The following is a 27,582-nucleotide window of genomic DNA, read 5'->3' on the forward strand; positions in this document are numbered from 1 at the left end:
TTTTTACACTTTAACATCGATTTTTGCGGCATGATAGTCCATAAAGTCCCCGGATTTGAAGTTTCCTTTTTCGCAAATCTCGAGAAATTGCTTTGCTGTTGTCTCGGGCGACGAAATTTGGTTCTTTGCTTTGCCGGCTTTGAAGAAATTTCGCAACATTGGACTACAACTGTGCGTTTCCATGTTCGCGAGCATGTCTGTGTCAACGGGACCCGGATAAAATTGCAAAATTGTCAGGTTTTTGTCGCGTTTTTCCTCTTCCGCGAGTACTTTGAAGTACATGTGACGCGCCGCTTTGTTCGGACAATAAATCCCGAAGCTCTCAAACGGCACAAAAGCAGCTTTCGCCGATAAATTATACACGAATTTCCGTTTTTCCTTGAACTCTTGCATGAAAATGTTGTTTAGCAAGGCGACATTGAACACATTTAGCCGGAAATTTGTCTCCCATTCACTCAAATCGTTACAATCCTTCGCTTTTTTGCTGACATCTCCCGTTGTACCGACATTATGGATGATTATTCCTTGTTCTGAACTCCCGTTTTGAGCGTTGCACAATGCCCGTAAGTCTTTTGAAGAGCAATTTCCGAGATCCAAAGCATGGGGAACGACATCGACCTTCGAATTGCAACTCAAAATCTCGTTTTTTACGGTTTCAAGACGTTCCGAGTCACGAGCGGCAATTGAAATGCGAGATCCAGAAGGAAGTTTTCGTGAAAATTCGATTGCAAGAGCTCGTCCGATGCCGCGAGAAGCTCCCGTGACGATTAAATGACTAATTTTGCTGAAATTGAGAGCCGACATGACGCGAATTATGTAATAAAATGCATCGAAAGTGCAATTTGTAAACAATTCATGTATGTGACGTTCGTTGTACGTATCGTGCGTGGGTGTGTGAGAGCTTCGATTTTTAGTACTGAACGAACTTTTTGAATTTGAATGTGAAAAGTAGGCGGAAAAGTCGAAATTTAACAAAAAAAATTTTTTTTTCATCAAAAATTGTCCTTCAAAGCCCTTTTTGTTGAAATTTTTTCTCAAAAATACGTCATTTAACACCTTTTGTTAAAAAATATAATTTTTCTGCGTTCCCATGAAGATAACGCGATAAGATAACAAAAACCTCGCTAAAAAAATGTTCCGCGTATAAAAAAAACTGCCAAGTTCATAATCCATTTTAGTCAATTTTTGGATTTTTAGTTAAAAGGAGTGAAAAAAATGAAAATTAATCTTTTGCCATTTGGCGTAGTTCCCGTTATGGCTATCATGGCTCATAACGCTTTTACCTCCGTGACGGTTAGAGGTGTGACACATCATCCAACAGTACTCAAACAAAAAGCTTTAGCAGAAAAAGCTGCAAAGGAAGCACAAGAAAAGGCAGAAAATTGAATTTTTTTCGAGTAAGATTTTTCGAGAAGTTGAATTTTTTTGATCGAAATCTTAATTTGATTAATTTTATCAACAGTGCGCTAATGAATTTATTTTTTTGGATTATTTTGAGCAATTATCGAGTTATTGGAATATGATTGGAAAAAAAAATTAAAATTGTTCAGTGTTTCAAAAAAATGTTGTTATATTTTCTACTGATCAAATAAAATTTTAATTTTAATTTAAAAAGAAATTTTCGTTTTTTTTATTTTTTTTTTTTTTTGAAAAAAATTATTTTTTTTTTTAAATATCTTGAAAAAAAATTATTTTTTAATTAATGAAATTAAAAATTAATTAAATAAAATAACTTTTTATAAAAATTAATTTAATTTTGAAAAAAAAAAATAAAAATTAATTTAAAAAAATAATAAAAAATTAAATTAAAATAAAAATTAATTAATTAATTTAACAAATTCAAAAAAAAAATTAATAAATAAATAAATAAAAATAAATTTTAAAAAATTTTTAAAAATTTTTTTGAATGAATTAAAAAAATTCAAAATATTCAGAATTAAAAAAAATCGTCAAAGAAAATATTTCATTATTTAAAAAAAATTAAAAAAAAATAATTAAATTTTAATAAAAATAAAATGAAATAAAAATTGCGATCGCAATAAAGTTATATTTTACAAATTTAGACAAATAATTCAAAGTGATTAATAAAAAATTCTAAAAAAATTCTTAAAGATTTTAGATTAATTTTTATTTAAAAAGATTTTTTTTTAAATACATAAAAATTTAAAAGCTTTCAATTAAATTTTTGAAAAATTTTGATTTTTAGATTTATTTTTATTTTATTTTAATTATTTTTTTTTATTTTATTTAAATTATTTTTTTTATTTTATTTATTTATTTTTTTTTTTTTTGTAAAATTCAATAAAAAAAAATTATTTTTTTTTAATTTAGATATTTAAAAAAAATTAGTGAAAATTTTGACCTTTTTAATGGAACAAGGTCGCACATGCCTTTTTTAATTCACGAAAAAATCTATTTTTTATTTATTTTGATGATAAAAAAACACATTTTTATCAGATAAGAAAAAAAATACAAAGCAACGATTTATTTTATTTTTTTTTATAAAAATATTATTTTTTTTATTTCGAGACAAAACATACCTTTTTTTAATCATTTTTAGTCCTTTTCGTTGTTTTCTTCGCTGTTGCAAGCAAAACAAGCATAACAACAAATTTCCATACAACCACACTCGAAATCGCAATAACGACAGACAAGAAGAAATAAACATCCCACAGTTGATGTTGCCACCAAGCCAACTTAATTCCTCCCGATTTCCAATGCAAAGCTCCGTTATTTCGAATGACGTACTCAATTGTGTACATTGCTTGTTCCATCACGGGCATCGGGTTGTCGCGGAACAATTTCGACACTTCAACTGCTTTTTCTTTGTATCCCGTGTGTCCCAAGAGATCGTTCAGTTTTTCGCGCAACGTCGATGCCGAAATTTCGTTCCATGGCAGTGTCAATCCGTAACCGTCTCGTTCAGCTCGCAACGCATTCCGGAACTGATCGCCGTAAAAAGGGATGAAAAGCATCGGGACGCCGTGATAAATTGCTTCTTGACTCCCAAAAATGCCGCCATGCGTGATAAAGAGAATGACATTCGGATGTGCGAGGATGTCAGCTTGCGGAAGCCATTTAACTGCCATGACATTCGGCGAAACGGATGGCAACATGTTGTCTTCGTACTTCATGATGACGCGTTGTTTCAACGTTTTGAAGACATTTGCGAACGTTCTCATTTTGGAAATTGGCATTTCTTTGCTCTGAATGATGGAGCCCAAGCTGAAGAGGATGACGCCGTTACGAGCGCCATCGAGGAACGTTTGGATGTCTTCGGGCAACGGATTTGGGGGATGAATGTGAGCGCCAGCAACGTTAATTTGACCCGGCATCAAAGGACGAGGAGGATTTATGCTGAAATGGGTGTTGATGAGCATCGCTGAGATGTTTTTCTCCAATTCGCGCACTGATGGTAACGGACCTCGACCTAAAATGAAAAGGAATTTGTTAGAAAAAGTTGATTTTTTTAATGGAAATTCGTCAATTTTTAAAAGAAAAAAATTTTAAAAGACACATAGGCATAAAAAAATTAAATTTCAAAAGAAAATTATTAATTTTTTGTAAAAAAAATCAAAATCTTAAGAGAAAATTGATAAAAATATGTGAAATCTGAGCTAATTTAAAAAAAAAAAAATCTAAAATTTTGAAGTAAAATCATAAATTTGAAACATAAGTAATTTAAAAAAATTAATCTTTGAGAGAAAAATTAATTTTATGACAAAAAGTTAAATTTTACGAGAAAAAAATTAAATTTAATAAAAATTAATTATCAAATATTGGATTAAAAATTAATTAAAAGCAAAAGTAATTAAAATATATAAATTAAAAAAAAAATTAATAAAAAAGTTAAATTTTTTGAAAAAAAAAAAATATATGCCTATGTAAAATAAAAAATCTCAATTTTTGGATAAAAACTAATTAAAAAAAAATTAATGAGAAAAATTTTGCATTTTTTAAGAAAAAAGGTTAACTTCATAATAAAAAAAAATAAATTAGGTACGATATAAAAAAATTAAACTTTTGAGAAATTAATTTTTTTTTAAAAAATCTCAAATTTTGGATCAAAATGTAATTAAAAGCAAAAAAAATTCCAAATCTCAAATTTTGAAGTAATTGAAAAAAATTATTGAATTTTAGAAAATTTTTTGATTAAATTTTTTAACAAAATTTAAAAATTTTGGCTCAAAATATGAAATATTTCATATCATTGGGATAAAAATATATTTTTTTTAAATAAAAATATAAATTTAATAACAAACTTTTCAATTTTGAAGCTAATTTAGACAAATTTTGTTATGAAAATTTTAAATTTTGGAGTCAAAATTGAATTTTTCTAACTAAAATTTTAATTTTCACAGAAAAAAGTTTAATTTTTAATCAGAAAAAAATATTTTTGAACTGTAAACCACAATTTCGAATCAAAAAACATAAACTTTAAATAAAAAAATACTCACGCTGCTTCAAAAACTTGAAATAAGTCTGCGCCAAATGCTCCTGCTTCGGATAATAATACCATTCCCGCAACACAGCATCCGCCAAGGACATCATCACATTATACGTCCTCTCCCAAAACGTCATCTCACTCGAATATGGCAACGTACTATGCGGCACAGTAGCCCATGGCGAATGAAATCCCATCGCACGATCCATAAAATCCGAATATCCCAACGTCCCGATCGTCACAATGGGGCAATCAAACTTGTAGGCAAACATCAAAAAGCTCTCTTGGAAAAATTGTTCCGACAAAACCAAGTCAAAATGATCCTCGCGTTGAATGAATTTCTGCACGACGCTCGTCTGAAGCGCATGTTCCGTCGTCATGAGGCCCGCTCGCCAATAAAGCCACAAATTTTCCCAGTCATTGTCGTATCGCATGTCAAAAATATCCTTCATGGGCACTAAAAAAAATATTTTTCATCAATTTCTGCGGAAAATTAATTTTTTCTTACGATATTTCGGTCCATCGAACGGCGGATTGACAACTACTTCCGTGAGATTGCGATGTTTGAATTTCGCGTGGTTACTCGTGATGGCGGTAACATGATGCCCGCGATCCAAAAGTGCTTTTGTAAAGTGACTGATCCATAAATAATGCGATGGAGGCGGAAATGGAGCCAAAAGTAAAATTTTATAAGGCGAGATTTCTCCCAAAAATCCCAAAATTAGTAAAAGTAGGAAGCGCTGCGAATGGAGATAAGAGAAAAAAAAATGGAATTTGGTCAATAAATCAAAAAAACAACAAATCTTACCATGATTTTGTTATCGCTCGTTTGAAACTTATCACGTAATTATTTAATTCGCAGGAAAAAATTCGCGAAGAGCACCTGTGTCAACCACGAAAAAAGAGCGACAACTGACAAATATTCTATTAGTCGTCGCATTATCATTTGGACTCGGCAAGAGAGTGATCGTTACAGTTTTTTGTTGTCTATTGTTCTGTCTTGCTTCGAGTCTTTTATGAGTGAGTGTGCACTGCATTTGAGGTAGATGAACAGGCAACAAGTTATCGGGGATAAGAATGAGAGCGACACAAAGCAAAACAGGTTCAAATGCTAATTTTTTGTCTAAAATTAAATTTTTTCTGAGCTCATCATTTTTTTTCTATTAATTTTTTTATTCATAAATTTTTATTTTTTTATTATTTTTTTAATTATTTAATTTTAAAAATTTTTAATTATTAATTTTTTTTAATTTATTTATTTTATTTTTTAATTTATTTATTTATTTTTTTTATTTATTTTTTAATAATTTTTTATTTATTTATTTTTTTTTTAATTTTTTATTTTATTATTTTTTATTATTTTTTTTTTTTAAATTTATTATTTTTTATTATTTTTTTTTCTTGAATTTGCTGAAATTCGATTCTTCCAATTTATTTATTAAAAAAATGCAACGATGCGAAAAAAAATATTTTGTTTATTATTTTTTGTTCGAAGTCGCCGTCTCTGATTTTCTAATTGATAAATTGACATTGAGTTGAATTGACTAACTTGCACACTACACAAGTGCACGATAAACATACGTGAACGATACAAAGGTGCATGCTCTGCAATTTTTGCGTCTCTCTCAACAAAAAGTAATAAAAATAAATAAATCTGTCTGTCGTATTTTCTTATCATCTGATAACAAGTTCGTTATCTCATTCAAATAACAAAATTAGTGTATGCTGTGAAATGTCAAGTGTATTCGCATTCAGAGAGAAAGAGAGACTTTAAAATTTTTAATAATGTGAAAGGCGTCTCCATTCAAAAAAGCGCGAGAATCAATGAACGTTGAATTTTTATTTTGATTTTTTTTTCAAAGAAAAAATAATTATTTGAAACAAAAAAAAAATATAATTTTAAAAATAAATAAAAATTAGTTCATTAATTAAAATTAATTATAAATAAATTAAAAAAATTTAAAAAAAATTATAAATTTATAAATATTTTTTATCATTAAGCTAAATTTTTAATGTTTTGATCAAAAATTATGAAAAAATTTGGAAATTTATTGAGAAAATTAAAAATGATGAATTTCTTTGAATTTTTTAAAATTTTTAACTTTTTGAAGTTTTTCTTCCTCAATTATCATATTTTAGACAATATGAAACTTTTTTCCGTTGAAAATAGTTAAAATAAACCCAAAATTTGAGATTTCGATTGAAACTCTATGGAAAATCGATGTGCCCTATTAGAGAATATGCCCTAACTCAGAATTGCCCTATGATAGAATTTTCACTGTATTTGAAATAAAAAAAATAATTTTAAAAATTAATTCATTAATTAAAATTAATTATAAATAAATTAATTAAAAATTTAAAAAAATTAAAAAAATTAATTAAAAAAAACAGTTTAAAAAATAAATAATTTTTTTATAAAAACTTAAGTAAAAAATTTTAAAGAAAAAATTTTAAATTTAAGGAAAAATGTGAATTAAAATTATTTAAAAAAATAAACATGCGAAAAAAATTGCATTGCAAAAAAGTTTAACGAAACCTTGAAAACAAAATATATAAAAATAGATGAAGAAATAAAGAAGAAAACTAAAAACAAAATAATGCTACAAAAATATAGATTTAATTAATAAAAATTTATTGAAAATATTTAATTAAAATTTTGAAATTAATTTTAATTAAAAATTGTTATCAAAAGTAAAAAATTTAAATAAATTAAAAAATAAATGAAAAACAAAAAAAAAACAAATAAAATTAATCAAAATGAAAAAAAATTGAATGAAAAATTAAATAAAATATTTAAATAGAAAAAAATAATAAAATTTAATTTCAAAAAAATATAAAAAAAAAATTATTTAAAATTTTATTAAATACATTTGATAAATATAATAAAAAATTAATCAACTAATAAGGTAATAAAAAAATAAATTAAATTGATTGAAAAATAAATTAAAAATTTAAAAAAAAAATAAAAAATTAATTTTTTTTTAATTAAACAAAAAACGAACAAAAAAAATATTTGCAAAATTTAATCAAAAATTATTAAATTACAAATAAATAAAAATAATAAAAGTTCATAAAAATATTGATTAAAAATTCCAAACTGTACTTTTCCAAAAAATTAACATAAGTCATAATCCTTTTGATATTTATATGTTAATAACTCTCATATTATCATATCTATAAAATCAAAAATCTCTCAACGTCACCTCTAAATTTCGTACTACAAAACCACATGACTTTTTAACAACACTCTGAGTCACGTACACCAAAACTCATCGGAACCGAAATTTCTCGAAAGTGACGTCAACGAAGGCATTTCCGGCACAAGAGCAAAAAAATTCCAATGCATATTTGTAATTTTTAAAAAAAATTTTTACGACTTTTACGAGCCTTCAATTTTAATTTTTAACACAAGAACTTTAGAAAAAAAACCATCAATTTCTGTTTATTGTTTAACTAAGTAATTACCGTTGTCCAAATATTTAAGTTAAAAAAAAGAACGCCGGCATGTGTACTTGGCATTGGATACAAAAATAAATTCACCTGACGGGGACTCCGACAACTGTCGATGCTAATCAATAGTAAAAAAAAAAGTAATACAGAACAAGGTCAATGTTGGGCACGTGTAATGTCAAAGTTACGCAAGGTTAAGAACTTTTCCACTTTTTTTTCATGAAAATAATTTTTTTTTATTTTTTAACATTTTTTTATTTATTTATTTTTTCTAAAATATAATATTTTTATTTTTTTTTAACATTTGAACTAAAAAATAGATTTTTTTAATACTATTTTTTTTAAATAATAAAATTAATCTAATTTCACAATAAATTTGTCACTTTTTGTGTTCTACAGCTAATGTGAGGTTTTATTGAGGTAATTTTTGTCCATTTAAAGCCTTAAGCACTGTAAAAATAATTTTAAAAAAATTAAATTAATTTTTTTTAATAAAAATATTTTTTTTTAATTAATTTTAGGGTTGAAAAAAAAATTACCATTTATTTCTTTTTGTCTTTAGATTCGTAAAGTTCTTTGTAGGAAGTACCCTTCACATTCGTTGGATGGTTTTTTACTTCGTCGATTACCACGGAGGTTACAGAGCTATAAGCAAAAAGGCTCATGACAGGAATTGCAGCCAACGCCAAGTATTTCATGATGATTTTTTTTTATTAAATTTTTAAAAAAATTATTTAGAAAATTATTTTTTGGATTATTTTTCGCCAAAAGTTACAACTCGACTGACGTGGATGACTGAATGGTCCGCACTTTTTGTTCAATACTGATAGAATTCGTACGCACTGTTGTGTTTACACGCATATTCTGTTTTATTTTACGAGTTTTTTTATGACATGGTAAGTTTCGCGTTTGCGCATTTTGTCTCAAAGATAAGCAGAAAGAACGGGAAAATGCAGAAATTTAAATTTGTCGTTTTGCGCCCACACAAAATTTTGTTTGTTTATACTTTTAATAATTTTTATTGTTTAATATTTTTAATTTTTTTGACAATTTTTCGCAAAAGAGACGAGTGTTCCTCACAATTTGCGTTTTCGGGCCAATCGCAATAGTTTTTCTCGAGGTTGAAGTGAAGGCGTTCTCCGTTTTCCATCAAGGGACAGTCAAATTCGTACGAAAATCCATTGGAGCACTTTAAAACAAAAAATTTTTTTTTTTAATTTTTTTATTAAAAAATTCAAAAAAAATTAAAAATTTATGACTTACCATCAAATATTTCGTGCAATCTCCTTTATAGGCGAGATACGTGATTTCTGATTCGCTGGATTCGGTTTGAGGACAACGTTCATCGGGAACTCCGGGACGCTCTTCACACGAAACTGAAGCAAGAGCAACGGCAAAAATGGCAAGAACAGCGAAGAATTTCATTTTTTTGCTTTTAATTTTTGCGAATTATTTGATTTTTAGGTTTTGACTGATATTGATACCGATTTTGGCAGCAGTTTATATAGGAAGAATTTTATCAAGGAGGTCGAAGATAACATGAGCGATTATTAATTACGCAGAATAGGGGGTTTTAAAATATCAAAATAATTAAGATTATGTTAAAGGTTTAGTCATTCCGTTGAATTTGATAAAAAAAATATGACGTAGATTGATTGTTTTTAATGAGAATTTGTAAAAAAATTCATGTGATGATTTTTCATAGGAATTTTGTGATTAAAAATTGTGAAATAATTGAAAATTTTAATTAAAATTAAATTTTTTTAATAAAGAATATTTTTAAAGGTAATTTTTTTTATTTTTAAAGTTTTAAATTAATTTAATTAATTAAATTTTAATTTTAATAAAATTTTTTAAAATATAAATAAATATTTTAAAAAAATAATTTTAAAAAATTTTAAAATAATTTAAAAAGTTTTTAAATTAATTAAAAAAATAATTTTATGATAAATAATTAATTTAATAATTTGAAATAATAATTTTTTGGATTATAAATTTTTCAATTTTTCCATATTATTGCAAAAATATTTAAATTAAATTTTTAAGTTTTTTGACACTTTTATAAAATATAATATCAAACTAATATTTTCTATAAAATTTTTTTATTTAAAAAACTAAAATTTTCTAAATTTTATGGCTAATTTTTTAAAATTTATTTTTTTAGAAAATTTTTTTTATTTAAATTTTTTTAAAAATTTTTGTTATTTAAGATATTTTAATTATTTTCAAATTTTTATTGTTTAAAAATAATTTTAAAAAAAAAAAGTATTATAAATTTTAAAGGAAAATTTAAAAAAAAATAAAGGCAAATTAATAAATTTTTTTAAAATTAAAATTTGTGTCAAAAAAAAAAATAAAATAATATTTTTTTTGACAATTTTAATAAATATTTTTATTTAATCTTTTTTTTTTTTTAAATTTTTTTATTTTCAAAATTTTGATTTTTTAAAAAATTTTTACAAAAAAAAATAAAAAATTTAATAAATATTCTTAAATTTGAAAAAAAAAAATTTTTTAAGCCTCAATTTAAAAAATTATAAACTAAAAAACAACAAAAAATAAACAAAATAATTAAACTTTATCCATAAAAACATGTTTGCCGCCTAAATGCGGGTCACTTTACGCACGTGACAATTGATAACAATCGGAATTAAATGAAAAGTCAAGAGCATATTGATTAACCTTCTCTTGCACACACTTCATAAAGTCGCCACATAAAATCTTATCTGCACTTAACAAAATGAAGTTTCAACAAAAATTAGCAACACTTCCATATCTTATCTCCAAACGTTTCCCAATTCGCTCTTATCGATGAGTAATATTTTTTTTTTTTTTTTATCATGCTCAAACAGTTGTTAATTGCACTTCGAAGTGATTTCGATCCAATTCCCTCCAAATACAATTTAGTTTCGAGCTTAATCTCTTCCGATCGACATGAAATCTTTGATAATTTTGTTGTTCGTCATCGTGGATTATGCAACGAGCCACTGTTTGGTGCAAAATTCCGTCAAATGTGCCATCGAGGAAAATCTTGCTGACCCCGTTTGGCTTCACGAAATTTGTCAAAAAACCCAAAAAGAAAGCTTGGAAAGCGTTTCAATCGTTGGTGTCGTTCAAAATGACTTCAAAACTTACCGAACTTTAGAAAATTATTGTGAGCACGGAACAATTGGGAGACTCAGTTGGATCAATTACACGAAAATTATCGAACCGATACTCAATAGTCGACGTGTTAAAGTGGTATGAATTGCATTTTTTCGAATTTTTTTGATTTTTTTGAAAAAAAATTTTTTTTAGAACATTCCTCGCGTGACTCGTGCCATAATTGATGGTCAACCAGAGTTGCTGCTTAAACGGGATCATGCCACGGATCACGAACTTCAACTGGAAGTCCTCGTTGAACATTTGCCGTTGCGTTATGAGTTGCGTAACATCCAACGAACCGCTTGGGAAAACGTCACAAGACAGGAAAAAGAAATTTTAGCGGAAGCTTACCTTCGAAACGACGACGAAAAATCAAAAATACTCACCCAAAACCCTTTGATCGTCACAAATCACAGCATTTTTCACATTTTCCCCTCAAACATCGCCGAAGGAAGCGAAATGCGCCTTTACGAAAACGATCAAATTAACAGAATTGTTGTCGGACATCCGCGAGACTTGCATCAAATTCGCGAAACGATGCGCATCAGCAAACGCATGGCTGCCAAATCGCACACTTCAGTTCGTGTCGAAGGAATTCCCGCGAAAATTTGGTACGAAATTACGGGAGATTTGACGCTCGTTTATTCTGATTTTAAGGAAGAACGGAAATTGCTGAAAGCGCAAGTTATTGAGTCGAAAATGATCGATATTCGACAAGTTGGGTCCTCGATAAGTAGAATTGGCGTTTCTTATGACGATGCATTGAACGGAGTTGAAGATCCGGAAGCACGTTATCGAACTTTTAATATTTTGGCGATTTGTGCGAGTGTTTTGTTCTTTGGAACGATGCTCGTGGTGTTCACAGATGTCGTTTTGAAGTTGTTGCGGATGAGGAAAGAGAAGAAAATTGCTCATAAAAAAATTGGGAATCATCTTGAAATGATTTGAAATTATTTTTAAATTAATTTATAATAATATTTTTTGAAAAATTATTTTTAAAAAATTTAAAACAATTAGAAAAAAAAATAATTTTATTTATTAAAAATTTTTAATTATTTTTTTATAGAAAATTTGAGGAAAAATTTTTCAAAAAATTTTTTATGAATAAAAATTAATATATTAATTTTTAAATTATTTAATAATTTATTTAATTATATAATTAAATAAATTATTAAATAATTTAAAATAAATTATGAAAATAAATTAAATAAAAAAATAAATATCTAAATAAAATAAAATGAACAAAAAATTTGTTTTAAATTATTCGTCCGTCGATAATTTTTTTTAGTGTACTTTTAGTGCACTTTGAATAATTTAAAAAAAATTAAAAACAAAATATTTTAAAAAATACTCAATCATAATTAAAAAATTCTAGGGCCTTGAAAAAAAAAATAATTTAAAAAATTTATTTATACCTAAATATTATTCGAGAAAGTCGAAAATTAATAAAAAAAAAATAATTTATAAAAAAAAACAAAATTTAATTAATAAACTATTTTTAAATAATTTTTTTTTTTTATTTTTTTGAAAAGTGAAAATTTAATTTTAATTCTTATTCAATAGAAAATTTTAAGAAAATAATTGAAAAAATTAATATTAAATATTTTATAAACCAATAAATAAAAAAATCAGTAAATTATTTTTAAAAAGAAATTAATAAAAATTAAATTATTGTTGAATTAATCAAACAAATTACTAACAAAAGAAAATTTGAGGAAAATTAACTAATAAATTATTTAAATAATTTTTATTAAAGAAAATTTACTTAAAATTAATTTTGAAAAATTTTTAAATAATTTAAAAAAAATAAATATATATCAATTATGTAATTATTTATTAAAAAAGAAAATTTAAGGAAAAATAAATGAAAATTTAATTTAAAAAATTTAAAAATAATTTATAAAAAAAATATTTATATTTTTAAAATTTATAAAAAAAAAAATTAAAAAAAATAAATTCAAAAAATTCAAATTAAATTAATTAATTAATTAATTAAAAGAAAATTAGGTATATAAAAAATGTAGGTAAATTAAATAAATTAATTTAAAATTTAAAAAAAAAATAATTGAAGAAAAATTTAAATTAGATATTTTTAAAAAAATATAATTTTTCTTCATTTTACCCTTTGCGAACTGTTTTATTTTTTATCAAAAACATTTTCTTTGGAAAATTTTTTAATATTTAAAAAAATAACTTTGCAAATCAAGATAACTTTTCAATATTTTCAGACAAAAAAACAATACAAAAAACATTTTTTTTAGAAATTAGTTTTATATATTTATGGAAAAAAGATCAAAAATAAAGAAGAATTCAACGTTTAAAAACAAATCCAGTCTTATGATGGAACAAAATTTGCTGTCCAGAAATTCGATGAATGACCAACTTTTCGTTTGTTTATCTTCCTCTTAATTTTGTTGGCGCGATACCAAACGGGGTACATGCCATACTGATCTTTCATGGTCCTTGTGTCGTAAACATGTTCCTTTTTCGTGTTTTCATTAACAACCTTCACTTTCTTTCCGATGATTTGTTTTGTCTTTTCCGCGATGAATTCTTCTTCAATAATTGCTTCTTCACGTTTTTGTTGCTAAAATTAAATTTTTGATAAGTTTTTTTCTACGCATTAAAAAAACAAAGTTTACCTTCTTGGCGAGTTTCTCGGCATCGACAACTTGAACGTGATCTTCATCCATAGCCTCCGGGAGACCAACTAATTTCCTGAGTTTCGCCAAATCCTTGACCTTTTGCTTCTCGCGCTTGATCGAGAGATTTCTCTGGCGTTGTTTCTTGCTCCGTGCAGTCATTTTTAAAGATTTTTTTCAGAGAAAAACAAAAATTCTGCAACGTGCGAGGTGTCAAAGAAGGATGACAGCTCCGATATCGAGTGAGACGAATGAAAGTGATAAACAATGACAACTTCAAGTGAAATGTGAGTCGGTTCGTGTCAGTTTAAATACCTTTTGGGGTTGCGTTCTTCATTAGCTCCCTTATTTTTACCTTTTTTTAATTTAAAATTCGACTTTTGAATTGGAATTTCATATCAAACAACCCAAAAACTGCCAAATTCAAGGGAAAAAGTGAAGAATTTCCGCAAAATTTTATTTTTCTTTAAGAACGGACCGTGAGAAAATCCGTGTTCACCTGTCGCTGTATCACAAACCTACGTGCCGTGTATCGATTAACAATCAAAAACCTGACTCAAAGAACTTTCCGAGGGAGTAGCGGCAACGTCGGCGACGCAAATCGACGTAAATGTGGTGCAAAAGTCGCAAAAGTGCCAAAGAAACCGCAAAATCGGAAACATGGAAGAAGATTCAGTAATGTCCGAGATTTCAATACGATCCATAACTACACAAAATAGAAGGAACAAAAAAGAAAGGTATGTATCGTACGGATTTCTTGACCTGTTGTGCGTGCATCGACGCAATGCACAACGAGAAAATGATGATGATGATCCGTAATTATGGTCCAATTAAATTTTTGTATGTGTGTTTTCACATACTTTTCTCGTACGACGCAAGAAATATTCTAAAACTATGTCATTTTTGATTTTGCAGCAGCAGCGAACGAATAGGATCGCATCGAGATCGCAGTACGAGACACTCGCATCGCAGCAGTCGCCGAAATCACATGAAAAATCCGGATATGGCGCCGTTTCAGACTTCGGTGAACATCGGGGAAGATGGCGCACAGGAGTTAATTGAAGTACAAATCCTTCCGCAGGACCAAACATGGGGCGAGAACACGACAGTTGTCACGGGAAACACTTCCGATCAAAGTATTTCGATGGAAGACATCAGTACGTGGCCCATTGGAGGCGAACAAAAGATGGGATTTACATGTTCGCGATATATGGAACGAATTTTCTCCCTACTTTTGTGTCTCGTCGCATTTGTAAGTCCCTTGACGATGGTAATTTTACCGAAATTGGGCTTTTTTTCATCGACTTTTGACAATCAAGACCTTACGCCGCTCGTTCGGATACAACTTCTTGCTTGCAATGCCGAATGCAAAGGACTTTTAGTGTCACTCGCGGCGAGAATGTTACTTTTAGCCCTTGGATTGTGGGCTTTGTACTTCAGAGCGCCTGTCGCAACGATGCCAAGGATATTTTTATTCCGTTCCATCGTCATTTTGCTCGTGCTGATATCGACTTTCGCCTATTGGCTCTTCTATATAGTTCAAATTACGGAAGGAACCAAAGCTATTGTCGAAGGAAGTGAAATTGTGAATTACAAAACGGTCGTTTCTTATGCAATTTCCTTCGCGGATACACTTTTGTTCATCCATTACATCGGAGTTGTGTTGCTGGAGATTAAACATTTGCAGCCAACGTTTTATATCAAAGTTATTCGAAGTCCCGATGGCGAATCCAGAAGTTTTAGTATTGGTCAGTTGTCGATTCAACGAGCTGCGGTTTATGTTTTGCAGAAATATTACGCGGAATTTCCCATTTTTAACCCTTATTTGGAGCGTTTGCCTGTTTCAAAGTCCCAACGGAAGGCGGCGATGTCGAGTTTCAAGTATTACGAAGTTGATGGCATCAATAATTCGCAGCAGCAGAGTCAAAGTAGGGCAGTTTTGGCGGCCCATGCGCGGCGTAGAGACTCTTCGCATAACGAACGCTTCTACGATGAGCATGAATACGAAAGGAGAGTGAAAAAACGTCGTGCTCGCTTGGTAACTGCTGCGGAAGAGGCCTTTACGCACATTAAACGCGTTCAAAACGAACCCACAAATAATATTTTGGACCCGCATGAAGCTGCGCAAGCTGTTTTCCCATCAATGGCACGCGCTTTACAGAAATATCTGAGAGTTACGCGACAACAACCCCGTCACACCGTCGAATCCATCTTAAAACATCTCGCGTACTGCCTTAAAAACGATTTGTCGCCAAAAGCATTCCTCGAGCCGTACACTTGTGAGACGCCCGTGTTGCAAAGCGAGAAAGAACGCGATCGTTCGATCCAATCTTGGTCCCTGATTTGCGAAGAACTGCTTTCGAGACCCATTTCGACGGGATGCAGCTTCCAATTGATACAAAATGACGTCTCGTTGACGGTTTTCGTGCATCGTCTTCCGCATTTTAACATCGCAGAGGAAGTTGTTGATCCAAAATGCAATAAATTCATGCTGAAGCTGAACTCGGAGACGAGTGTGTGACAAAAACAGACACCCGCACAAGAATTCTACGATAATGAATATGAATATGATTAAAGTGACGTGAGTGAGAAAAAAAATTAACGGAAAGTAGTGAAGAACAAAGGAAATTTCGGTGTTGACCACCTCCGAGAAAGACATAAATCAAAACTGTAGTTAATTAACGGGTCGAGTCTCTTTGAATTTTAGGCCAAAGCAATAATTGAAAGTGTTTCCGGTTATTAAGATTTTATTTTTTGAGAAATTTTTTGAAGACTTGAACAAAAACAGTGAAAAAAAATTAAAGTTCATAATTTTTTGGGCTATTAAAATAATTTAAATTGTCAAAAATAAGATCAAATAATATTTTTTAAAATTTTTAATTTTCAAATATTCAAAAATATTCAACAAAATTCAAAATTTTATTTAAAAAGTGAAAAAAAAATTTTTTTTTCGTTGATTTTTGGCAAATAATTTAAAAATTTTCGGCAATCAAAATATTTTAGATTGCAAAAATTAGAAAAAAAACTTTTTATTGGTCCTTCAAATAATAGAAAAAAAAACAAAAAGTGAAACAAAGTAAAAATTTTATTTAAAAAAAAAAAATCACAGAAAGATTTTATTCAAATTTAATTTTTAAATTTTTTATTTATAAACTTTTAATTTTTTTATTTAAAAATTTTTATATTTTTTTATTTAAAAATTTTAATTTTTTTTTATTTAAAAATTTTTATTTTTTTTACTTAAAAATTTAAAAAATTTTTTTTATTCAAAAATTTAAATATTTTTTTTAATTTAAAAAATTTTTTAATTTTTTTTTTATTCACAAATTTTAATTTTTGAGAAAATATTTTAAATATGAAAAGTAAAATTTCAAAGATTTTCAGCATAAAAATTATTTTGAACAAAAAAATATTGAAAAATTTGCTAAAATCCCAAAATTTTATATAAAAAATTATAAAAATATTAATTTTTCAAAAAAATCAATGAAATTTTGAAGATCTAAATTTTTGATAATTTTGAAAAAATTTAAATTGCATTTTAAAATTAAAAAAAAAATGAGAAAAAAATATCTTAAAAAAATAAAACTCGTCATGAAAAGAGATAAAAAAAAATTCAAGTCAAAAAATCGGAAAAAACTTCAATTTTTGTATCAGCCTAAAGGAAGTGAACAAAAGACTGAAACTAAGCTTTCTTCAAAAAAAAAAAAAAAAAATTTTTTTTTTTGTTAAAATATGAGCTTCGACCGCAAATTTCACACTGCTTCCTCCTAAATTATAGGGCATGCCACAAAAATAATGATAATTCTTCTAACACATATCAAAGCAATTTCATTCACGTACGAATCAAAAAAATAAAAAAAAGTAAAATAATGAGCCAAAATCCCAAATGATAGATCGCGCAGGTACCTGTGTGTGACTGTGAGTGTAAATAATTGAAAAATCATGCAACAATATCAAATCAAACGAATCAAAATATCAAAATCAAAGATCTCGACGATCATCTTCTTGTGCGCGGTGGTAAATTTGACCACAACAAAAGGTAATTCGTGTCATCATTAAAGCATTTTTTTATGTTTAAGAGTATTCTTTAATTCGCTCTAACGGACAAAGAGAGTGTAAAGTGAAGAAAATTGGAAGAATAACAACAACAACAAGAACAGGGGAGGATCTCATGCGAAACGATGTTTCGTTTTGTTCGTGAACTTGTACTTCCTCAAAAAAATGTACATTCCGTAGATGTACAAACGAAAAGAAGAAGACTTAAATTGAATTTTTCGTGTTTGTTGTTTTGGTCAATGAATGTTTGATTTTATCTGTAAATTTTTATTTAATAATTGTAATCTTCCTCCGATTATTTTTCGTCTAAAATTAGTTGTACTTAAAAAAATTAAGAGTATTTAATAATTATTATCGTACTTTTTACGTACTTAGCACGAAATTATTTTACTTAAAAATATTTATTTCCTATTTAAAAGACTCAAGAAAAAAAATTCTCATCGTACAAGAATCTCTGAAAAAATATTAAAAGACTTTCTTCTCGCACAATATACAATCAACTATTAAACATTCCGCATTTTCTATAAGATATTATTAGCTTTAAGGATAGATTTAAGATTTTTTATAAGTTTTATATTTTTTAATTTAAGTGGAATTTTTAGATGTAATTTTGTCAATTTTATACATTTTATATCAAAGGAATCAATAAATGAAACATATGATCAAAGGAAATTGATTTTTTTTTAATTTTTATAAAATAAAAGAAGGCTTTAATTTTTTTGAATTTTGATTTAAAAATTTTTTTGAAGTTTGAATTTCATCTGATAGATGTCGCTGAGTTTAATTTTCTGAACAATAGATGTCTCTTAAAATTTCTTAAAGGTCGTTTTCGTTTGAGAAATATATTTTTTTATTTGAAATTTTAATTTAAATTTAATTGATGTCTCTAAAATTCATATTGTTACTCATAAATGTTTCAGAAATTAATTTTAATTCTAACAAAAAAATAAAAATTTAATTTTTGTTTAATAGATGGCTCTGAAATTCATCATAAAATTCAAGTTCATAAAAATTTATGAGATTAAAATTTGCCCTTGATAGATAAATTTTTGAAGATTAGATTTAAATTATCAATCATTTAAATAATTCTTTATTTATTTTTTCTATCAAACATCTTCGAAATTTATTCAAAAGACAAAATTTTATCCCATAGGGGGCTCTGAAGTTTTAATTTTTATTTAAATTTTTTTTAACGATATGCAATGAACTTTACTTGACCAAAGTGTTGTTTGAACGAACACTCCAATGCAATTAAATACGTTTGAAATTTGATTTTTTGTTTAGAATTCTCCCCTTCGTGATATCATAATTTAAAAAAATAATAAAATTTTATAGAATTTCTTAAAATTTTTTCAATTGAAAATTATTTGTAAAAAAATTTTATTACTAAAATTTCTAATTTAATAATTTTTAACAAAAAAAAAATTATTACTAAAATTTTTTAATTGATAATTTTTAATAAAAAGAAAATGATAATAAAATTCGATAATTAAAAAATTTTGCATAATATTTTTTTTTTATAAAATTTTCTTAATTTTAATTTGTATTAAATTTATTTAAAATTATTTTTAAGATTTTTTTTCTAATTTTTAACAAAAAAAAAAAAAAATTATAATAAAATTTTACATTTTTTGAAAATTTAAAAAAAATGCATAAAACTAATTTTTTTCAAATTATTTTTAATTTTATTTAAAATTATTTTAATATTTTTAAATAAAAAAATAATTTTTTAATAAAATTCAAATAAAACTTAAAATAAAAAATTTCACATTCCCCATAAATTTTGAAATAAAATAAAACTAAAACAAGAATTGCAATCGCCTTATTAAAGAGAAACTCACACCGATTCACTCATTCAAATATTTGTCTTCTCTCCGCAGTAATTTACACTAAAAATCAAAATTATCACAGAAAATCGGCGTAAAATTGACCCATTTACTCATTTCTCGAAACGTATCGTATCCAGCAAACATCAAAACAGGTAAGAATTTATTCTTTTTAGTGAAAAGTCGTAAAAAACCAAAAAAATATTGAAACATGAATGAATGATTCTCGTGTAATGAATTATTTACACAAATTCTGTGTGCTTTTACGTAAGCAAAAAATCGTCTTCTTCAAATCTTGTGCTCTGTAACATCTTCATTTGCATAAATTTTGTGTATTTGTACTACTTTAGTGACTTATTGGAAGTCGAAAGTTAAGGAGGTGCATTTTAATTTCCTGAATTTAGTTCTTTTTTTAACAAATTTTCTAATTAATTTTAATTTTTTTCAGATTTCCGGGAAATTTTCTTTCAACAAATCATTGAAATTGGATAAAAATCGACCGAAAATAATAAAAAATTAAAAAGTGGGTCACGATCAAACGATACGTAACAATATCGGGTCAATGTTCGTTCACACTCATCCAAACTCTTCTTCGTCACATTCCTCAGCGACAACAAGTGCAAGTTTATGAAAGTTTTTGACAATGAAATCGATTCATTAACACCATTTTTGTTGAGTTTTGCATAGAAAAATTTAAAAAATTTATCGTTTACCTGAAAAAAAGTTACCGACGTACAAAAAAAATGAAACTGTGGCCATTACGGCGAATCGTCAAATACGGGATTGCGAGTTCGGCGGTAGTTGGAACGGGTTTCAGCTTAGCAGCGAACGACTACAACCTCAATTCCATCGGGATAGTGCGTTTAACGCGTGCGGCAATCACTGTTTTTGACATCGCTCATACCTACAAAACCAAATTATATTACAAAGAATGGGATAAGGCGAGTCCCGAGTACTTACAGAAGAAAAGTGAGGTTCATTATATTGCAGCGGCGCGTTTGCTGGAGTTGTGTCGCACGAACAAAGGAGTTTATATCAAAATTGGACAACATGTTGGTGCCTTGGAGTATCTCCTGCCGATGGAATATGTGAAAACGATGAAAGTTTTGCACTCAAATGCCCCCGAAAACACCGTTGAAGACCTTTACAAGGTCATTCGGCAAGACTTACGTGTCGATCCGGAAGAGCTTTTCACGTCTTTCAGCGAAAAACCGCTCGGAACAGCATCTTTGGCGCAAGTTCATCGTGCCACGCTCAAGGATGGACGAGAAGTTGCCGTTAAAGTGCAACATCCATACGTTCGGGGCAACTCTATTGTCGATATCAAGACCATGGAATGCCTTGTCAAGATCATGGAATGGGTTTTTCCCGATTTTAAGATGCAATGGTTGGTTGACGAGTCGAAAAAAAATCTCCCCATGGAGTTGGATTTCGTTCACGAAGGCAGAAATGCGGAAAAATGCGCAAAAATGTTCCACGAATACGATTGGCTTGTCGTTCCGAAGATTTTTTGGGAGTATTCAACCTCTCGAGTACTCGTCATGGAATACGTCGAAGGCGGACAAGTCAACGATTTGGACTATATCCAACGAAATAACATCAACGTGATGGAAGTCACGGAAAAATTGGGCAAATTATATTCCCAAATGATCTTTATCGACGGTTATGTGCACTCTGATCCCCATCCAGGCAACATTTTGCTCCGAAAAAACGAAAAAACCGGCAAAACTGACGTACTTTTGCTCGATCACGGACTTTATGCGAACCTCACGAACAAATTTCGGTACGAATATTCCAAACTGTGGCTCAGTATCTTGAGTGTCGATCGTCAGGGCATGCGATATCACGCCAATAATCTCGGAGTTGAGGGAAATTTGTATGGATTGTTCGCCTGTATGCTCACGGGAAGGCCTTGGGAGAGTGTCATGAAGGGTGTAGGCAATGTTGAACAAACTGACGACGAAAAGGAGTTGCTGCAAAATAATACTTCGGCAGTAATTAATTACATTGCGGAAATTTTGCAGAATATGGATCGACAGTTGTTGCTCGTTATGAAGACAAATGATTTAATAAGAAGCATTGAGACGAACCTCAAGACGCACAATCGCATGACGGCGTTCTGGGTGATGTCGAAATGTTGCATAAAATCCATTTTTAATGAGGATTACAGGCAGGCGACGACAAGATGGGAGAGATTTACGATACGATTGAAGGAGACGTGGACTTTGCTGAAGCTGAATGTTTTTTATTTCTACATGGGATTGCGGAGGATGGACTTGAAACGCTCACTTAAAGCCTTGACGTTATAAGTTTTTGTTTTTTTTTATGTTTATGGAAGTTTGAGAGATTCGATGGAAAATGTTACAATTTTTTTTTAATTATTTGAGAATTTTTTCTTCATTGAAGAAGTTGGATTTGAAAAAAATCGTAAAAATTAAGGTTAAAGTTGAGAAATTTTTAAAAAAAAGTTTAAAGTCACGTTAAAAATAATTTTAAATATTAAATTTAAAAAAAAGAAAAAAAATCTGATCAAATGAGACAAAATTTAGAAAATTTTATAAATTTGGAAATTTTTTTTTTTTTGTCAAACATTTTTTTAAAAAAATTATTTAAATAAAAAAATAAAATAAAAATAAAAAATATTGAACTTTTTTTAAAGTTTTTAAAAAATTAAAAAAAAAAATTATTAAAATTTTTAAAAAATTTTTTTGAGCTTTGTTAAAAAAATAAAAATTTTAAGAGATTTTAAAGAGAGTTTTTTTTGATCAAATTCAACAAAAAATTATTTAAAAAAATTAATAAAAATAAAAATAATTAAAAAATTATGAAAACTAAAAAATTTAAGTTCATTAAAAATAATTTTAAAAAATTAAAAAATTTTTTTGAAAATTTCTCAAAAATTTTTTTGAGTCATTATTTTTACATTTTCATAAAAAATTTTTAACTATTCGCCTTTAAAATTTTTTAAAAATTATATTTTTAAGTTTAAAAAAATTAAAATTTGTTAAAATATGTCTCAATTTGTCAAAATTTTTATCTAAAATTTTTTCCAAAAAATTTTAAAAAAATATTTAATTTTTTTTTACGTGAATTTATCTCAAAAATTTCCTGATTTTAATTTTTTCTAAATTTTTACGAATTTTTTTCATTTTTGGTAGAAGAAAAAAAAATTGTAAAATAACATTTTCACTCAAATCTCTCGAATTTTCATTATTTTTTGCAATAAAAGTGACTTTATGTACTGTTTTTGGAAAATCTGTTCTCTTTTATTTCCCTTTCATCATTTTTCATGTCACAATACGATCCGTAACAAAAAAAATCGTATCCTTGCCAGAGGTTGTTGCTGCTTATCCGAAATAGGTTGTTGGTCGGCGCAATGAGAAGGTCTTTCTGAAACGCTTGTGATCGTAGCGTCTCGTGAGCGGGAATTTGATTTTGGAATCGTGGAATTGCTTGATTTGCACACGACGTGTCTTTGAAGCAACCACGGGTTCGACTTTGATGACCTTTTTTCAAAAAAAAAAAAAAAAATAAATTTTACAAAAAATTCTTCTAAAAAATCAAATTTTTCAAAACTTACTTGGATTGAATGGGCACGAGCACGATGACGTGAAGCCATGTCACGATAGCATTGTGTTACGGCGCCTCCAATGGACAAGTCACGGTATTCGCGGTACATGTTATGTGTGCCGGAACGCGAGTCATAACGCAACCAGATGCCAAAGTTCTTGATTTTCAAGGGAGTCTTCTCGAAAACACGCTTAACTTGAACAATCTCGCCGGTAGCCTTCTTGAATTTACGCAATTGACGCAAGAAATACCAGAAACGGGATTTCGCAACGATCTTGTCGGGTGCGAACAAGTTCATTTTGAACAATGGAGGATTTGGCTCCTTCTCCGAGGGCAATTTGCGCCCGATGACTTGGTATTCCTTCAACTAAAACGAGAAAAAAGGACAAAAATTAACATTTTTCGTTCAACTTTGGAAGACAACACATGAACTTCATGGGATTTTGACGTTTGGCGATGGGACGACGACATGCACGAAATTTATTTTGTTGTTTTTCGCACTTTTACAGAGCTTTGAACGTTTTTGGGGACATTTTTCGATGTCTGTGGGCTTCATTTGCGGATGAGACACGTTTCGAACACTAAATTACGCCAAAATACCATGGAAATTCGAGAAAAATGTACCTCTCCTTTAGCTTTCATTTTGATGATTCCACGAGGCTGGATTGAAAAGAAAGATGGCAGCGCGTTTCATTTACAACTCACATTAGCAAAATTCTAAAAAGTGAACTTTTTTGAAATTTTTTAATTTTTTAGATTTTTTATTAATTTTAAAATTTTTTTTATTGAAATTTTGTCTAAAATTCGAAATTAAATCAATAAAATTGTCAAAAAACTTCATAGAATCCAAAAATTAATTCAAAAAAAGTTCATTTTTCACAGTTTCGCCGTTGTTTGTTCCATTTGCATGTCAAATTTGACAGAAAATTGACAACCAAAACGTGTGAGTCTTTCTTTTCTCGCGTATCATTAACCAGAAAACATGGCTGTGAGTAATTTTCTTCAATTTTTCGTGTAAAAAATGTGTTTTACTGCTGAAAAATTGTTCAAATCTTGAGTTTTCCTCTTCCTGAAGGAGAATTTAACGGAGTTTAACAATTAAAAGCAGTAAAAATGTGCAAAAAGTGTCGAAAATCCATGCCCTCGTGGCCCTCGTATAACTTTCGTGCACACACATTAGACTCAATTGAGACATGAATGAAACACAAACACTAAATTTTGATTTTTCTTTAATTTTCAGACCCTCAAAAAAAGGAAAAAGACCAGAAAGCTTCGTGGGCATGTCAGTCACGGTCATGGTCGTATTGGTAAGTTGCCATTTTTTGAAGAATTCTTCAAATTTTATCAAGTTAACCTCAAAATTCGGATGTTAATGGATGAATTTTCCTTTCAGGCAAGCACCGCAAGCATCCCGGAGGTCGCGGTAATGCCGGTGGTATGCATCATCATCGCATCAACTTTGACAAATACCATCCCGGTTATTTCGGCAAAGTTGGCATGAGAAATTTCCATTTGAATCGTAATCACCAATTCTGTCCCACAATCAATTTGGACAAATTGTGGTCGCTTGTCGGCGAGGAGAAACGTTTGGAATGCCAAAAGGACCCCAAAAAGGTGCCCGTTGTTGACATCGTTCAATTTGTAAGTTTTTTTATCAAAAATATTTTATTCGGGAAATTTTTGAATGAAGACATTTCGTACGGGCGGACTGAACGGAGCGTACATCTCCACAAAATCCATGTCGATTCGTACATACTGATTTTTTTTTAACAAAAATTCCTTAAAAATCTTTAAATTTTTTTTAAAAAATTAAATTTTAATGAAAAATTTTCTTTTTACCTTTCAGGGCTATTACAAATTGTTGGGCCATGGACATCTCCCCAAGCAACCAATTATTGTTAAGGCAAAATACGTCTCACACAAAGCCGAGAACAAAATCAAGGCTGCAGGAGGAGCTTGCATCTTGAGAGCTTAAGAGACTAAAAACTGCATTTTGTACGAAATTCCAACCGCTGTACAAAGAAATTTTACGATTAATACAAAAACAAAAGAAAAAACACAAAATTTTGTTTTATTTTTAAAATTTTTATTCAATTTCAATAATTTTTTTATTCATGGGGTGCGTTTACGAGCATTTTTGATGTTTTCAAGTCAAAAATTAAGCTAATTTAGGTCGATAAAAAAATTAAAAAATTTTTCGATTTTTCATAAAAATTATTTTTTGATAAATTATGAGGAGCAATTTAAAAAAAATCAATTAAAAATATTTTTTTGATGAAAAAAAATTAAAGAAAATTATTTTAATTTTAATTTCAAGTCTATATTTTAAATATTTTCCTAAATTTTTATTTTTAAAATTTTCATCAAATATTTTATTTATTTATTTTTTTTCGTAAAAAAATTAAGAAAACATAAAAAAATATTTTTAAAAAAAATAAAATAAAATATTTTTAAAATAAATTTTTTTAATTGAATGAAAAATTCTCAGCAAAAAATTTAAATTTTAAAAAATTTTTAAAATAAATAATTTTTTAAATTTAAAAAAAATTGAAAAAAAAAGATTTTATAAATAAATAAATTTTAAAGAATATTTTTTTTTTCAATTTTAAAAATAAAATTAAAAATTTAATTTTTATTTTGAAAATATTTTTTTTCTCAAAATCGAGTTAATTTTTATTTTTTAATGAGAATTTTTGGACAAAAAATATATAAAAAAAATTGAAAATTAATTTTTTATAAAAAAAAAAAAAAATTTTAAGCAAAATTTTTTTAAATTTTTAAATCGACCTTAATTTTTTTAATAAAAAAAAAAAAAAAATTAAAATAATAATTTAATTGGGGAGCGCGCGCGCATCTAATCATTACTTTATTTAAATATTGGTATACAAAGCTAAACAAGGAAATTTTTCAATACAAGAATGTTCCGAAACCAAAAGTCCGTTTAATACTTTCGAAATAGTATCGGCTCCAATTTTGTTTGGTATTCTCCAAATCGGAGACGGGCACACTCGTTTGTGTCAACTTGAGCTCCGTGTGATCGTCCTGCTCACTTAATTCGAGAGTTACGTGCGAATGATGCCCGCCGGGCCACTGTTTGTATCGCCAAGTTTGCGTAATTTTGCTGTGAGGTACGAGTTCGTCGAATTTTCCTGAGATATTTCCGCCGAATAATTGAAATCTACAAAAAATAAAATTTTTTATTAATTTTTTTTTTGCGAAAAAATTTTTTTTACTTACTCTCCCCCCTTTATGGCTTCCATTTTGACATCTCCTCGCGTGAAGGCAGCGACCATTTCTTTGTTCGTAAGTGCGTCGTATAGCTCAGCGGCGCGACATCTGAAGGATTCGGTGATGTTGATCGTTTCGCATTCGATGCGAACTCCGACATTGGCTTTTGGATCGATCACGGGCTGCATTTCGATTTTTTTGTTGATCATCGTGTTGTTTTTGATCACAACTTTATCACTATCCTTCGCGCCGTCCTTCGAGGGCAGAATTAATCCTTTGGCGAAATCCAGTTTGAGCGTTTTCACGTAAGAATCGAGTTGCTCGCGGATCTTGTCGCGCCCAACGTTGTACATGAAAGCCTTTATGCGCTCGTTCAGTTCGTTGGATTCGTCAATGGAGATGGTAATTTCGACTTCATCGATGTCATTTTCCTCACTGAGGTTAGGAATTGTCGCTTTGCCGTCTGTCACAAACTTTTCGTCGCCCTCCAACTTGCCTTCCCACTTGAGCACGATATCCCATTCGTAGAAAAAGATCAATTTTCCTTTACGATTATTTGCCGTTGCTTCGCCTTCTAATTTTTCGCATGACTTGATGCGACAATGAATGCCGTTTTTCTTGATTTCCAAGCCTTCGAGCAACTGTTTCAGCTTGTCTTTCGACCATGGCGTCGCATTCTTTTCAGTCCAATGCCAATTATTGACATTTGTGGCGTCGGGTCTCTCTTCAACGATCCAACGTGGATCACCTTAAATGACAAAAAAAAATTATTGAAATTTATTCTCTTTTGCGGAAAAAATTTGAATCAAGTTCTTACCTTCACCCCATTTTGCCATTTTTTGCTTTGATTTTCTGCTTAAACTTTAGATCTCACGTGATAAAAATGCGTTTCGATTTAAGTTTTAAGGCCTTGTTTGAGGATTTTTTATTTTTTGTGTGTTTTCGATGCAAATTTGGGATTTTTCTGGCGTGCGGTAACAACTTTTTGAGCTCTCGAATGTTGTCTCTCGAATGTTCTCGATATGCGTTTATCAATTTCATTCGTCTCGTCGTTGCATGAAGAGGCTCGTGACTGGATTGCAATTGAAGATAATGACGAGGATTTCCATGGGGGTAAAATTCGAAGAGGAGGGGGAATTTTTTGTTCAATTTAATTTTTTTTATTTTAAAGTTATAAAATGATTAAAAATGATAAATTAGAGCCCTCTGATAAATTTCAATC

At 28.5% G+C, this 27,582-nt stretch overlaps 9 protein-coding genes across 14 annotated transcripts; 4 read left to right on the top strand and 5 right to left on the bottom strand.

The window, feature by feature from the left end:
• Nucleotides 1–3: 3 nt before the first annotated feature.
• Nucleotides 4–873, bottom strand: LOC134827488 (sepiapterin reductase-like). The gene has a single exon (XM_063840160.1). The coding sequence runs from the start codon at nt 802–804 to the stop codon at nt 4–6; it is 801 nt and encodes a 266-aa protein (XP_063696230.1). The 5' UTR covers nt 805–873.
• A 1,577-nt stretch (nt 874–2,450) lies between these two features.
• On the bottom strand, nt 2,451–5,352 carry LOC134827485 (UDP-glycosyltransferase UGT5-like). Its single transcript, XM_063840156.1, has 4 exons — nt 5,253–5,352; nt 4,953–5,184; nt 4,458–4,901; nt 2,451–3,430 (listed from the first exon to the last, which is right to left on the bottom strand). Exons 1-4 carry the CDS (start codon nt 5,253–5,255, stop codon nt 2,547–2,549), a joined length of 1,563 nt encoding a protein of 520 aa, XP_063696226.1. The 5' UTR covers nt 5,256–5,352; the 3' UTR covers nt 2,451–2,546.
• Nucleotides 5,353–10,781: 5,429 nt separating this feature from the next.
• LOC134834185 (uncharacterized) lies at nt 10,782–12,139 on the top strand. Its single transcript, XM_063848765.1, has 2 exons — nt 10,782–11,134; nt 11,192–12,139. The coding sequence occupies exons 1-2, from the start codon at nt 10,829–10,831 to the stop codon at nt 11,984–11,986; spliced, it is 1,101 nt and encodes a 366-aa protein (XP_063704835.1). The 5' UTR covers nt 10,782–10,828; the 3' UTR covers nt 11,987–12,139.
• A 1,147-nt stretch (nt 12,140–13,286) lies between these two features.
• On the bottom strand, nt 13,287–13,907 carry LOC134836791 (uncharacterized). The gene is made up of 2 exons (XM_063852012.1): nt 13,681–13,907; nt 13,287–13,625 (listed from the first exon to the last, which is right to left on the bottom strand). The coding sequence occupies exons 1-2, from the start codon at nt 13,840–13,842 to the stop codon at nt 13,374–13,376; spliced, it is 414 nt and encodes a 137-aa protein (XP_063708082.1). The 5' UTR covers nt 13,843–13,907; the 3' UTR covers nt 13,287–13,373.
• Nucleotides 13,908–14,063: 156 nt separating this feature from the next.
• Nucleotides 14,064–18,176, top strand: LOC134827654 (vang-like protein 2-B). 5 transcript variants are annotated; one of them, XR_010161805.1, is made up of 4 exons: nt 14,064–14,417; nt 14,596–16,406; nt 17,346–17,697; nt 17,760–18,176. XR_010161805.1 is itself a non-coding variant. In XM_063840403.1 (3 exons), the coding sequence occupies exons 1-3, from the start codon at nt 14,341–14,343 to the stop codon at nt 17,737–17,739; spliced, it is 1,695 nt and encodes a 564-aa protein (XP_063696473.1). In that variant the 5' UTR covers nt 14,064–14,340; the 3' UTR covers nt 17,740–18,176. The 5 variants fall into 5 exon arrangements, 1 of the variants encoding a protein (XP_063696473.1); XR_010161803.1 differs by having other exon boundaries at nt 17,346–18,176; XR_010161804.1 differs by having other exon boundaries at nt 14,596–16,261; nt 17,574–18,176.
• A 1,410-nt stretch (nt 18,177–19,586) lies between these two features.
• On the top strand, nt 19,587–22,122 carry LOC134834097 (aarF domain-containing kinase 1). Of its 2 annotated transcripts, none has more exons than XM_063848645.1 (2): nt 19,587–19,717; nt 20,011–22,122. In XM_063848645.1, the coding sequence occupies exon 2, from the start codon at nt 20,306–20,308 to the stop codon at nt 21,869–21,871; it is 1,566 nt and encodes a 521-aa protein (XP_063704715.1). In that variant the 5' UTR covers nt 19,587–19,717; nt 20,011–20,305; the 3' UTR covers nt 21,872–22,122. The 2 variants fall into 2 exon arrangements, with proteins under 2 accessions (XP_063704715.1, XP_063704724.1); XM_063848654.1 differs by lacking the exon at nt 19,587–19,717 and adding an exon at nt 19,836–19,941.
• A 673-nt stretch (nt 22,123–22,795) lies between these two features.
• Nucleotides 22,796–23,908, bottom strand: LOC134827598 (large ribosomal subunit protein eL20). Its single transcript, XM_063840316.1, has 3 exons — nt 23,757–23,908; nt 23,143–23,499; nt 22,796–23,068 (listed from the first exon to the last, which is right to left on the bottom strand). Exons 1-3 carry the CDS (start codon nt 23,772–23,774, stop codon nt 22,910–22,912), a joined length of 534 nt encoding a protein of 177 aa, XP_063696386.1. The 5' UTR covers nt 23,775–23,908; the 3' UTR covers nt 22,796–22,909.
• Nucleotides 23,909–24,029: 121 nt separating this feature from the next.
• Nucleotides 24,030–25,196, top strand: LOC134827599 (large ribosomal subunit protein uL15). The gene is made up of 4 exons (XM_063840318.1): nt 24,030–24,120; nt 24,373–24,439; nt 24,526–24,773; nt 24,979–25,196. Exons 1-4 carry the CDS (start codon nt 24,115–24,117, stop codon nt 25,105–25,107), a joined length of 450 nt encoding a protein of 149 aa, XP_063696388.1. The 5' UTR covers nt 24,030–24,114; the 3' UTR covers nt 25,108–25,196.
• A 604-nt stretch (nt 25,197–25,800) lies between these two features.
• LOC134832526 (activator of 90 kDa heat shock protein ATPase homolog 1) lies at nt 25,801–27,373 on the bottom strand. The gene is made up of 3 exons (XM_063846589.1): nt 27,178–27,373; nt 26,370–27,108; nt 25,801–26,310 (listed from the first exon to the last, which is right to left on the bottom strand). The coding sequence occupies exons 1-3, from the start codon at nt 27,194–27,196 to the stop codon at nt 26,040–26,042; spliced, it is 1,029 nt and encodes a 342-aa protein (XP_063702659.1). The 5' UTR covers nt 27,197–27,373; the 3' UTR covers nt 25,801–26,039.
• Between the last annotated feature and the right edge of the window lie 209 nt (nt 27,374–27,582).

This window comes from Culicoides brevitarsis, chromosome 1 (genome assembly GCF_036172545.1).
Source record: "Culicoides brevitarsis isolate CSIRO-B50_1 chromosome 1, AGI_CSIRO_Cbre_v1, whole genome shotgun sequence".
Lineage (NCBI taxonomy): Eukaryota > Metazoa > Arthropoda > Insecta > Diptera > Ceratopogonidae > Culicoides > Culicoides brevitarsis.